The sequence below is a fragment of the Andrographis paniculata genome, unplaced genomic scaffold (genome assembly GCF_009805555.1).
Source record: "Andrographis paniculata isolate CXL003 unplaced genomic scaffold, ASM980555v1 Contig98END, whole genome shotgun sequence".
NCBI classification, from domain to species: domain Eukaryota; kingdom Viridiplantae; phylum Streptophyta; class Magnoliopsida; order Lamiales; family Acanthaceae; genus Andrographis; species Andrographis paniculata.
Window position 1 is genome coordinate 435,641 of NW_026137637.1, and position 13,926 is coordinate 449,566.

The following is a 13,926-nucleotide window of genomic DNA, read 5'->3' on the forward strand; positions in this document are numbered from 1 at the left end:
CTCTTCGGATCAAAGAAGCCATCGAAAACCAAGTTGGAAAATAAATCAACCCGGAAGGAGAATCAAAGGACTCATCTAGAGAATAGGACCCACTTTAAATTCAAATTAAATATAATTTGTACAAGTATTTATTAAAAATAACACAATTTTTTTGTCTACAGTAGTAAAAAAGACAAAAATACTCATATTAATATTGTGTAATATAAAAGTAATTCTATTTGTGTAATATATTGTAAGTTGAAATAGTATTTATTACGTTAAATAGGTAGTACAATTACTAAATTAAAAAATGATAACTTATTTTGAAACATACAAAAATATAAAAGGCTAATATTTCAATAGGACGAATGGAGTATTTATTTTTAATACATAATTTTTTAATGAAAAATATACTATTTAATTATTTTTTTAAAAAAAGTATTAATATTACTATATATTAAATATTCAATGAAATAATATTATCTAAGAGTGTATTTTTTTTTTTTAAAAAAAAACATAAATAAGGTTGTATTTGTCTTATAATAGTAAAATTTATAATTTTTATTTAACATAGTAAACACTATATTTTTATTAGAAAATGTTAATTTTGAAAAAACAGTGATTTAAGTTTCAATCAAAATCAAACACCAATAAAATCTTTTACTAAATAAAAAATTACAAATATATATATATATATATAAATATGGAGTATTTTTTTAAAAATCAAAGAAAATACTGTTTAAAAATCAAATCACAAAATCAAATTAGAGGTGTGTTTGTTTAGATAAATTTTGAATGTTAGGTTAAAATAGTAAAATTTTAAATTTAAATAATAGTTTGATTTGATGTTTTAAATATAAAATTATTATTTAATATAATATAATAAATATAAAATAAATATTTAAATTAATATTAAAAAATTATATTTTTTCTGTTTTACCTTTTTTGTTCATTATTTTTATTTTTGTTATTTTTATTATATTTGTATATTTTCAAAAAAAATATAATTATACATTTTAATTAGATTTTTAATTTTATAATTTATAATTTTTTTAATTTTAATTATATTTTTAATTATTTCAATATTAATTTATAATTAATTTTATTATAAAATAATTATTTTTATTAATATTTTTATTAATTATTTATTCATTATATTTTACTTAAATTGTTGTATTAAAAAATGAGATTGGAAAATAATATTAAAAAATAATATCTTCGTCCGACTCTAAGCTTTCATTTACTTTTGGCATGTTGATCGTTAAATATTAATTATTATATCAAAATATAATATAAATTAAAAAAATTATAAAAATATTTTTATTAATATCTTATAATACTAATAATAGGATATTTGGGGAAAAAAAAAATAAAATTATACAAGCGTAACTATTAGACGGACTCCCTCTCTCGAATTTTTAAAAATAAAAAACACATTTATTTAAAAATAAAAATTAAAAAAATGCGGGAAATAAATGAGGTGGTGAGTCAGGTGTGGGCCCCACAAGTGTGTGCTGTGTTGTCTGCGTGATGGTGCCGGCGCGTGTACAAGATCAGTAGCGTATATATTTCAGTATTCGTATTTGTGATTATGATGAGCACAACCGTCTCCATGAAAACGATCGACGAGACATTTTTGGATTTTCTCCCTCCAACAGCAGTTTGATTTTTGAATTTTTTGAGGAAAAAATTGAAGATGCGTTGAAGATGGGAAGGACTAATCGGTACTGCGGCCTCGGCTACGATTGCTCCTTCAAGCTTCTGTTGATCGGAGATTCCGCCGTCGGCAAGAGCAGCTTGCTCCTCAGCTTCGTTTCCGACGATTTCAACCACGAGTTTCATCAGGATCTCACCCCGACCATCGGTATATATATATAGATATGTTTGTTGATTAATTGCTTAATTAGTGTATAATTTGTTCTGGTTTTTATAATTTCGGAATTTGATTGGATTGTGGATGACGAACAGGAGTGGACTTCAAGATAAAGTTTATGAGTTGTGGAGGGAAGAGATTGAAACTGACGATTTGGGATACAGGTGAGCTCAGCTAATCTATGGATTTTGAATTTGATTTTGATTTTGATTTTGATTTCAAAATGTTTTTGTTTATTCATTTGCAGTAACTATTGAATTGATTGGAACTTGAATTTGTTTATTTATTTATTATTATTTTTTAAATATTCCTGCAGTTTTGGTGAATTTTGTTTGAGTCCATAGATTACATTTGTTTACAGCTTTGATGAAGTTATTTTTTATCAAGTCAAATTAGTTTTTGAATTTAAATTTTAAATGGAACATAGTTGTTAGTTGTTGGGATTGATGTTCCAAATAAATATTAGGATCTTGTATGGTATGTTATTTAGATATGCGCCCAGCATGAGTTGTCTAGGGTGTTACTATTTACTGCCAGTTCATATTTTATTCGTATATATTTGATCCGTCCAAAAATTATAGTTTTGGTTGTGTTTGATACGAGATTTAAGAAATATTGATATTATATTGGTAGTAGGTAAAAAGTAAGGGTAAAAGACTTTTTTGTCTTGTGAGTGTATTAGTGTAAAAAGTAGTGGCAATTGTGCAATAATAATGAAAAGGTAAAGATAGTTTTATAGTGATATGATTATTTATGAAAATGAGACTATTGTTTTGAGACGGACAAAAATGGTAAACAAGACTATTGTATTGGGATGGAGGGAGTATATATTAGTATATGAATTATTTTCCATATTGTTTGTATTTTGTACTTCATTAGTCTTCAAAATATATTGAATTGCAGGTTATATATAATACCAGCTATTGAAGATTTATTGACTTGGTGTTGTGTAGTGATGGTTTGAATTCGGTTCAGATATTGTTTAACAATATTGCGAGAATTGACAACAAAATGAATAATTAGTCGACGACATATGACAACTGGAACCATTTTAGATCATTTGCAACACCTGATTCTTGTGGTTGTTGCTGATTATTAATGAATGGTTTTTGATTGATGCTAGTTAATCTACCGAGGAAGTAAAAGGCTGAGATATAAACTTTTATAAAGACAAAAGTGGTATAGTATTATCCAAATGTTACTTGATCGATACTTTTATGTGATGAGGTTTGGGGTAAAAGTTAATGTAAGGGTTGCTTTATTAATGGTATGTATGACTCGATTGCTGATAGCCGGGATTGATATTGCTAAATTATGATCATGATTTAATTTGTTCTTGTATAGCATAAAAAAATGGTAGATTCACTTGAATCATATGGTTGAAGTATGTAGAATCTCCGTGATTTTTAAAGTGATGTGGTTATTTTTCACGATAGAAAATGAGACGCTTGATTATTAGGAAGAAAAATATTCATAGTATGTGAAATTCCTCGACTAGAGTGACACCTTTTAATGAAAAGCGAAGTTTAAAGAGATTAGTTGATTAAATTGTGGTAAATGGATTGTTCTGAATTGGTGGTTTTACTCGGCTACTATAAGTATATTTTCTGATACTAACTCGATGGTATGCTCCTCGGCTGTATTTTATCTTATTTTTAAAGGGATTTCTATTTAATTCCATGTCTAATGACTTCTTCAATTTCGGTTTATGTAATCTGTTTTTATTACCATTTGTCATGCAGCCGGACAGGAAAGATTTGGAACACTGACGAGCTCTTATTACAGAGGAGCACATGGAATCATCCTCGGTAAAAATATATTCTTTAGCATAATATATTTTATGTAAACAAATATATATTGTATTTTTTATAATATTAATTAGGAAGCGTATCGAATATTTATTTATTTAATTTCCTTGCATATATGCTTAATGAAGATTTTTTTTGATAATTTTGTCAAGATGATTGTCTACTTGTGGTTCTGTTTTTTAGTATCTTAACTTGCTTTTGGAGAAAATCATTTCAGTGTATGATGTAACAAGACGAGAGACGTACACAAGCGTATCCAAGACATGGATGAAGGAGCTCGAACGATACTGCACAAATCCTGATTGTGTCAAGTTACTCGTTGGCAATAAAGTCGATAGGGTAAAATCCATTAACCCGGCATCTCGTCGTGATCCTTAATTTTTTTTCAACTTCGATTGTTTGCATACATACATATATATATATATATATTGGTATTAAGAGCGAGTATAGTAATTAGCCGTAAAACTTGGTTTTAGGATAGCGAGCGGGTTGTTACTACGGAAGAAGGAATGGCCCTTGCAAAGGAGCACGGATGTTTATTCGTCGAGTGTAGTGCCAAGACTCAAGCAAATGTGAAGAATTGCTTCAAGGAACTCATTGTGAAGGTATGCTTCTTTTACTTTTGATGGACTATAAATATTAAATACTCTAGCCCTACCTATCGTTGTCCACCTTTTCATTTATGTCTGTTTCACTTATTATGTCATTTTCATTTTTTGAAAAGAATTATACACTTTAATCTCATTTTAAAATTTTTTAATTTTCTTAATTTTAATTAGACTAATTAGTTATCTTAATCTTAATTTAAAATTATTTTATTATACGATAATTATTTTCACTAATACATTATTAATTATTCACTAATTATATCCCTCGTAAATTCCCATGTCTACCGTAAATGAGAAACCGTAGCCGGGATGGAGGAAGTGCTTCAATTGATAGTTTACGAGAGTCATTTAATGTGAAAAACAAGACTTTAGAAAAGAAAATCCATGTAATCTGTTAGTTTTTTTTTACATCTCTATTCAATGTGCATGTTTTTTCAATGAAAATATGTTTTCTATTTTTCTCAATCCAAATAGTCTTTTGGTTTTATAGTAGATTAAAAAATAATAATATTTTATTAACTAATGAAATGTGTAAGATTATTTTTATATTTTTGCTATTTGTACTTTATGAAGTATACAAAATAATTGTATTTATTATATATTTGTAATTTATATAAAAATTAAAAGATATTTTTGTATTAGTATATGATTATTTTTAATAATATAGGAAAAAAAAATTTGAATGATACAAATAAAAATAGTAAAAATAGTACTTTAAAATTGAGATGAAGGAAATATTATTTTATCTTTTACAAAATACTATACGAAAATACTATTTAAATTGAAACTAAAACCAAAACCAAAGATATCCGGTAAAAATCATCAAATAAATTTTTCATAGGTAATGCGTGGAATATGATTGATCTTGAGTTGAGCACTGAGCGTGATAAAGTTAAAGAATCTTAGTATTAGGCGCTCAACTTGTTTTTCAAAGAAAATAAATCTATGTTTTGAATAATATAGAACACTTGATTGAGGACTTATTAATACCATGCTGATTGTCCCGATCACCACATATGAAGATATCTAGTATTGAAAAAATATAATAAACAATATATGATGTATAAACTATTAGTATGTGTTGTCAATTTTACTTTATATGTGTACTGTAAATTTATATCTAATGTATAATCTGATATATATTACCGTGCTATCAATAGCACCATAACCGCCGTCTATAGAAGAAGTTTTTCGGATATTTGTTTTTCATAACAAAATTTTGTTGTCTCTACTTGATTAGAATTCATCGAGCTTTCAAATAAGTATAAATTTCTGCGACTTCCAAGTAGGTTAAAGTTTTAATTTGTTTTCCTAATCCTATCACTGTACTCTTTTTTGGTTAACTATCCATATCTTTATATTTTGTATTTTTCGGGCAAAAGTATTTGGAAAACAATTCTTACGATCAAATTGGTCTTTAAAATGTTTCGTAGTTTCTGTACATTTTAACGAACATGTTGCATTTCAGATACTAGAGAAACCGAGTCTACTAGAAAAAGGCTCTACTCCGGTGAAGAACCAAATTTTGAAGCAAAAGGAAGTTTTCGAAGCGCAACATAGTGTCAACTGTTGCCTCTAGTTGTCGATAAACCCGGTTTTGTATTAATCTTGCAAGTCTTTTCTACGGTGTTTGTTACATATGTATGTACAGGGCTATGTCATTTATTTTTCGACATTCATTTAATTTGTTTTATTTTCGGATTATTTAAAGGGTGTGTTTGTTTCAAGGATTTGGAAATACTTCTACTATTCATATAAATTTTTTCCTTAAGAAATCAAATAAAACACTTATTTTTTATTTTCATAATATACTAAAAATTTTTAATTTTACATTCTAAACATCACATCAATATCTATTTATATAATATAATACAACTATTCTAATTCAAATTTCAACTCAAAATTCAAACTCCAAAACAAACACATCAATATCTATTTATATAATATAATAACTATTCTAATTCAAATTTCAACTCAAAATCCAAACCCCAAAATATACACATGTTCTTTTGGAAATTTTTTAAAATTTTTACTATTCATTCAACATTTTTCTTCAAAAAATGTTAAATCAAATACTTATTTTCATTTTCATTTTCTATATTATACTTTCTCTGTCTGGCTAATAAGTATATATTTACTTTTGACATAGAATTTAAAAAACAATAGTATTTTAATGGTAGCGGAAAGTTAAAGGTAGTATAAAGATAATTTGTCCTTCCTTTTTCGTACAAAAGTATATGATGGTGCTTTGTCGGGATTATAGACTGACCCCACAGGTTGTGCTTTATTCTCACTCACGCACACCCTGAGAGACTTTTCGGGGGGACTCATCCTCAAATTACTCTGGAGCAAGCTTAACTCTGAAGTTCTTTAAGTAGGGCTTCTGAAAAGGAATGTGCACATTATTGACATAAGTAGTCTATTCAATTCATTTAATTTATATTCAATCTTAGATGTCCTGACACCGGGTCATCTACGGGAGTTAGCCTAGCACCGGCTCAACTTCGGGGGTATTACATTGTGGAAAAAAATAAAGTATTTTATGAAATAGTTACTTTTTAATTGGATAACCCAAAATATAAAAATGTATACTTTCTGACTTGACGGATGTAGTATTGAAAATTAATTTTGTATTCAAAATATGAGTATGATATTCTAAATGAATAAAAATAAATTGTTGAAAATAAAATAAACAAATACTATGATTTTGACACTTTGTTACTTATTTATATATTTTAATTAGGAATTTAGAAAAAATAAGTAAAAGCATTATTGTAAACTAAAAATTTTTACGGTGTGTTTGTTTGAGGGTTTGAATTTTGAGTTGAAATTTCGTTTTTCTCGTGTAATCCTCTGTACTTCCCTAATGCATCTGAAATGATTTTAAATGAATATAAGTATGTAAACATTTGAAAGTAGCAAATTAAATTTAAAGAACATACCGCCGTTTGTTCATAGTATGGATAAAATACATTCTTGTCGGCCCCGCAATGTCTACGACCGCATACCTATACAGAATACAATAACAAGATAGTTAGTTTGCAATTAATAATTCGTATAAAATTTTGTATAAAAATCTAAGCATGTATGTCCCGGGACGTAAAATTAATGTTAATGCTAAATGCAAGAAAACTTTAATATGAATGAAATGCAAATATACAAAAACAGTCAAAGTAAAAGTTTTGAAGTTCCCTATATTTTTGGGTGCGGTCGAAAAAATTTATTCCATTTCCCTCGCATAATCCTCCGTGCTTCCCGAATACATCTGAAATGATAACAAATAAATATAAGTATGCAGTCATTTAAAAGTAGAAAATTAAATTTAGAAAACATACCGTCATTTGTTCATAATATGGATTAAATGCATCCCCGTCGGCCAGCATACCTACACATAATACAAAAACATGATAGTTAGTTTGCGATTAATAATTCGTATGAAATTTTGTATGAAAATCTAAGCATGTATGTCCTGAGACGTAACATTAATGCTAATGCTAAATGCAATGCAAATCTACAAAAACAGTAAAAGTAAAAGTTTCGAAGTTCTCCCTTTTTTAGTGCGGTCAAGATAATCCATTTCCGTTTCCTTCGTGCAATCCTCCGTGCATCCCTAATGCATCTTAAATAATTTAAAATAAATATAAGCATGTATACATTTGAAAGTAGAAAATTAAATTTAAATAACATGTCGTTTGTTCATAATATGGATCAAATGCATCCTCGTCGGCCCTCGCAATGCCCACGATCGCATACCTACATTATTATAAAAAAACATGATAGTTAGTTTTCGATTAATAATCCATATGAAATTTTGTATGAAAATCTAAGGATGCATATCCCAGGACGTAAAATTAATGCTAATGCTACATGCAAGAAAGTTTTAAAATGAATGCAATGCAAATTACAAAAACAGTGAAAGTAAAAGTTTCGAAGTTCTCAATTTTCTTGGTGCGGTCGAGAAAGTTCATTCCATTTTCCTCGTGCAATCCTACGTGCTTCCTGGATGCATCTGAAATGATTTCAAATTAATATAGTATGTAGACATTTGAAAGTAGAAAATTAAATTTAAAGAATATACCGTCGTTTGTTCGTACAAATTTAACGATCTCTCTGATCCCGTACAAATTCATTGTGCCCCAAAGGATACCGACTTTGGATATAAAACATTGGTGAAAAATCAATTTTTTTCTTGGAGATTTTGCGAGAATTATTTTTAGACGACTTTATATTTTTGTCGTTTTTGGTGGGGATCGAAAACTCAAGCTTTTGAAGTATTTACTGGAAAACAAGAACCCAAATATCCGGCGAAGACTACTACACTAGACAATGGCACGCAAAAGTCGATGGATTTTATCTCGAAATGCCGATAGGGAATGCGACACTACTAAAGAAATATAATTGGTGAAAATAATTATCGATGAAATATTTTGTATTATTATTTTTATTATTGTTAAATAATAATAATTGCTTATTGTAAGACATGAATATAGGAATAAGTCTTCTCATTTGTTTTTATTTATTTTAAATTTTTTGGTTTTGGTTTGTGATCTTGTATTTAATTTTGTTCCAATGGTCTTATGGTAAATGTTTGTTTATTTTCAATTTGAATATTATTATTGTATGAATTCAAATTTAATATTGTCTAGAGATCTTCGATATTTAGTTTTAGATTTGTTAGATTTAGATTGATTACGTTATTGATTTATAATAAGAGTAGACTAGTGTGATTAAATTTCCAAGTGAAATCTTATATAAAATATCCTACATTATTAAGGTGAATATTTGACTTTTTAATTTCTGATTATTTGAAGGGTTTTTTTTTTTTAATAATATATTTTATATTTATTATTATTATTTTTGGTAACGTACATTACTGTAAAAATTAAATAGTAAAATAAAAATAAAAAACACTCCAATTCAATGATGCATAATCTTAGTATGGTTCAACATAAACCCGCCGGCGAACATAACATCGCACAAGTTTCCGGCCGGCGAAGAACTCCGGGAGGATCTTCCGGCACGCATCATCGAACTCTTCTCCTTCATGTAATAATCCCGTTGCCGGGTTCTACCGCATTTTTCAAGACCACCTAACAACACGTCGTACGTTCCTAACGCGACATCGACGCCATCGTCTTTCATTCTTTCGAAAGTTTTGAGTCCTCTCTCCGAATCTCCCGACGCAAAATAAGCGTCGATCAAAGCTGTGTAGACAGAACAACCCCGATCTTCTTCACGCAATAAATCGAAAACTTTTGCCGCCAAAACAGCTTCTTTGCCGCGACCAAGGCGGCGAATTATGCACGAATTCAAATGGTCGCCGAGAGAAAAGCCTTTTTTCGACACTTGATCGACAATTTCGACGATTTTCTGAAACGAATTACCTCGGACGAACAATCCTAATAACGTAAGATACGCGACGCAGTCAAGATCGACGCCGGCCGTCGCGCTGTATTTGTAAGCCAACAGAACGCCGTTTTCCCTGCCGCAAGCACCGTTCATTTCAATAATTTTCGAGACGACACTGCTCTCTAATCGAACGCTGCGACTTTCCGTCATTTCGGCAAGCAAAGAGTCGATCGCAGCGAGATTTCGCTTACTTGTTAAGTGCCGAACGAGAGCGTTCTCCGCATCGAAGTCGCCGGGAGGTTTCGGATCAGATTCAGCGGTGTCTTCGTCCGAGTGTTCTTCGGAAAAGTGTCGATTGACTTCTCTCAAAAGGGCATCGCATTCCCCGGCGATTTTGAAAGCTTCGACTGCTTTTTGATACACCGGATGACGGAGGACTAAGAAATTCGCCTTCATGTACTCGAGAACTTTCATTATCGCCGATATTTCGCCTCTTTGTGAAAAGATTTCGATCAAAATGTTGCACGCGGCTTTATCAGGGTGCTCGCCAGCGTCTTGCATTTGGTTAAATATCTCCAAAGCTTCCACGGACTTTCCTGAAAAAATTAACCGGCATTAATACCACAATCAAACTTAACCAGCAATCCTCGAGCACTAAAAAATCTCCTAACCGGGAGCTTCGTATCCATCAATATGATCAAATCCGCATGTCACACAATGCTTCGATAGGTACTAAAAATATTCCGTTTGATTTTATATTCAAAACATCACATCAACATCAACATCTATTTATATCACATCATACAACTATTCAAATTCAAATCTCAATCCCAACATCCAAACCCTCAAACAAACACACCAAAAATGTCACAATATAAAGAATATTTAAAACATTAAAGGGAATGAATTCGAATCCAAACCAACTTTCCGAAAGTTAAAAATCCATCACCTTGCCAAACAAACTATTGATTCTAATAGACATTTGAAACACTTTAAGCTAAATCCCTCCAACCAAACACAGCCTAAAAGAACTAACAACATATTCGAATCCTAGGGTGTGTTTGGTACATGGAATTGAGAGTCGGAACGTTATCATTTATCTCCCATATCCAGATAAATAGAAATAAATTAAAGTAAAATTTCAACTTACAAATCATCGTATCTAAATTATTATTTAAACAAAAAAAACCACCAAAAATATATCTTCCAGATTCTCACTAGTTAAAACTCTTTTGTCCGATTAATCATCCAGGTAGTTGCATTTTTTATATTTATCAATTGAATTTTCTGCTTTAAGGAACAAAACAATTAATTCCTTTTCTTTATTCTATGTTCAATTCTTTTTTTCTATTCAATTCCATTTTATGTACCAAACGCCCTTAATACCTTTCAAAACTACATTCAAATCGAACTCCAAATCTTCCCAACCAAACACCTACAAACATATAAGAACCGACATCGAATTCGAATTCTAACACCTTTCAAATTGCATTCAAATCAAAATCAACAACCACATTTCCAAAATCTCAAAAAACCAAATGGACAAACCTCACTCACCACAACAAGCAAGATGATCCATGATCACAGTATATGTTCGACGATTCGGAGCAAGGCCACATTCGAGCATCTCCTTATACACACCAGCTGCCTCATCCACCTTCCCATGATCAAGCAATATCTTCATACAAGCAGTATACGTCACCACCGTCGGCCGGCACCCCTTCCCACGCATTTCCTTCCACAATTCAATAGCTCCGGCGATGTCGCCGCTGTTCGACACCCAATGCATCAATGAAGTGTAGGTAACAACGTCGATTTTGACGCCTTTCCCCTTCATCTCCTCGAACACATACATCATCGACGAAATCCGCCCGGCTTCCCCGAAAATGTCCGCCATTGTCGTGTAGGTGTACTGATCGTGCTTGAAATTCCTCAGCCGCGCCGCCCAATTGAAGAACAGCCAAGCCTTCTCCATCGGAGGGTGCGCCTTGAGGACTTGATTGACGGTGAACGAATCGAGTTTGAATGGGAGATTCTCCAGCTGCTCGCGTGCGGAATCCCAAGCCGAATACTTGAGAATGTTGTAGATTTTTGAGATCTTCTCCTTGGCGTAGATTTTTGGCTCTTCGACATGGTTTTTGGCGGAAGCTTTTGGGCGGCGGCGATGTCCGATGTTTTGGTGGCTGATGGGTTGCCGGCGGTCGGCGATTTTCAGCGATAAGTACCTCCGGGGGACGGCGAGGAAGAAAGGTTTCAATTTTTGGAGGAATCGATGGGAATTTTGGGGAGAAAACATAGAGAAGAGACCTTCATTGGAGGCAATTGAGCGATGGTATTTATTTTCGAATTGGGAATTTGCAGAGTTCAGAAACCCTAATTTGAGGGTGAATTGGATTTGGGGATGCGGGTAAGGTTGTTCTTCTTGTACTCTATTTTTATTTATTTGTTTATAATATTACTCCGATAATTCCACATATGTAAAATATTTAGGGATATATTTTATCTGTAAGATTTTGATTTTGAATATTAAATTTTGAATTGAAATAATAGTTTGATGTAATAAAAATATGTATTGATTTAATATTTTGAATGTAAAATAAAATTTTAATGTAATATATAAAAAATAAATATTTTAATTTGATATTTTTTAAATTAAAATAATAATAATAAAGTTATATGAAAAATTGAACAAGTAAACACACCCTATGCATTTTGATTTTGATCATTTACACATAATTGGTTTTTTTAAAGAAAAATATTATATATATATATTTTAACTATATTTTTAAATTTTATAATACATAATTTTTTTAATTTTAAATAAATTATTTAATGATTTTAATTTTAATTTATAATTAATTATATTATATCATAATTATTTTTTTAATTACTTATAAATTAAAATTTTATTAATTATATATATTTTCTTCAAATTCTCGTATTTACAAGAATTCGGACATTTTATCGGAATTGAAAGAGTAATATTTATACTATTTTAACATTTAATTTTAAGTATTTAAAAATTGTCTTCATATTCCAAAGTATAATTAACAAAGAACTTTTATGTACACTTTCAGAAAGTTTTATACTATTTTTTTATTTAATTTTTTTTTTAAAAAAAATAACAAAAGTTAAAATAAAACGATTTTTTTGTGTGTAATATAAAAAATTATATAAAAAATATAAAGTATATTATTTTATGTTGAATATTTAATTTATTGTAATGACTTTTTTTATTTTTTATAATGAGTAGTTGAAGTTTTTTTTTTTTTTTTCTTTTTAATTTTTATATAAAATATTTTATATTTTGTATTACTCTTTTTGTCTTGTTGGAAAAGTGACGTTTGCTTTTTGTACATAAATTTTTTAATATTAGTATTATATTGGATTGTAGTAAAAAAAATAAAAAAATACTCCTGTTAGTATGATGTAATATATAAAAATAATGGTATTTGTATAATATATTGTAAGTTGAAAGGATATTTATTATGTGAAGTAGGTAGTCCAATTATTAAATTAGGAAATAGTAACCTTATTTTTGAACGGATAAAAATAAAAAATGGTAATCTTTTAATAGGACGAGGGAGTATTATTTTTAGAGAATTACAGTTGGAAAATAACGAAAGAAACACATAACCAAAATACCTAACACATAAAACAAGAAAGAAAATAACACCAATTTTATTTGTATATACAATCTTATCATTCTTACAATTTCGGTTTATTAAAATATAATACCAAAAAATTCAATTTCTCTTTATTCATCTTTATCTTGATAAAAAAAAATAAAATATTTTAAAAAACTACTCTCCCGGTAATACTTATTATAAAAAAAAATGTATTTTTTTTGTCCGTAATAATTATGCTATATTTTTATTTTTTGTTGTCCAAGAAACGTATGCATAATCCATTTATAGTAAATATTTTTATCAACCCACAATTTCATTACAATTACTTTAACAAAAGTAATAAATAAATTACCATCATTTTTTTTCTACTAATCCCATTTATTTTTTATTAATTTCTTTTAATAAATTTTACATAATACTTCACTTTATTTTTTATTTACCTTATTTTTATATTAAAATACTATCATTATTATTTATTTTTATCTCCATACCCGAACATCTTATATACTTATATATTTGGAGACGAAAGTGTTCAGCCACGTCGCCCTTTTTTTTTTTTTCTTTTACTTTTTTGTTGTGGACCCACTACAAATTTAACCTAATTAATATCATTCTAATTTACAATATATTAAACAAATGTCATTAATTTTATATTACACAATATTAATAGACGTATTTTT

General features: G+C 29.1%; 2 protein-coding genes across 2 annotated transcripts; one reads left to right on the forward strand and one right to left on the reverse strand.

Annotated features, from left to right (window-relative positions):
• The first annotated feature begins 1,572 nt into the window (after positions 1–1,572).
• LOC127243698 (ras-related protein RABC2a-like) lies at positions 1,573–5,998 on the forward strand. Its single transcript, XM_051263847.1, has 6 exons — positions 1,573–1,843; positions 1,948–2,016; positions 3,595–3,660; positions 3,878–3,999; positions 4,137–4,265; positions 5,737–5,998. Exons 1-6 carry the CDS (start codon positions 1,687–1,689, stop codon positions 5,845–5,847), a joined length of 654 nt encoding a protein of 217 aa, XP_051119804.1. The 5' UTR covers positions 1,573–1,686; the 3' UTR covers positions 5,848–5,998.
• Positions 5,999–9,158: 3,160 nt separating this feature from the next.
• On the reverse strand, positions 9,159–12,034 carry LOC127243987 (pentatricopeptide repeat-containing protein At2g01390). The gene is made up of 2 exons (XM_051264258.1): positions 11,175–12,034; positions 9,159–10,213 (listed from the first exon to the last, which is right to left on the reverse strand). The coding sequence occupies exons 1-2, from the start codon at positions 11,911–11,913 to the stop codon at positions 9,186–9,188; spliced, it is 1,767 nt and encodes a 588-aa protein (XP_051120215.1). The 5' UTR covers positions 11,914–12,034; the 3' UTR covers positions 9,159–9,185.
• Between the last annotated feature and the right edge of the window lie 1,892 nt (positions 12,035–13,926).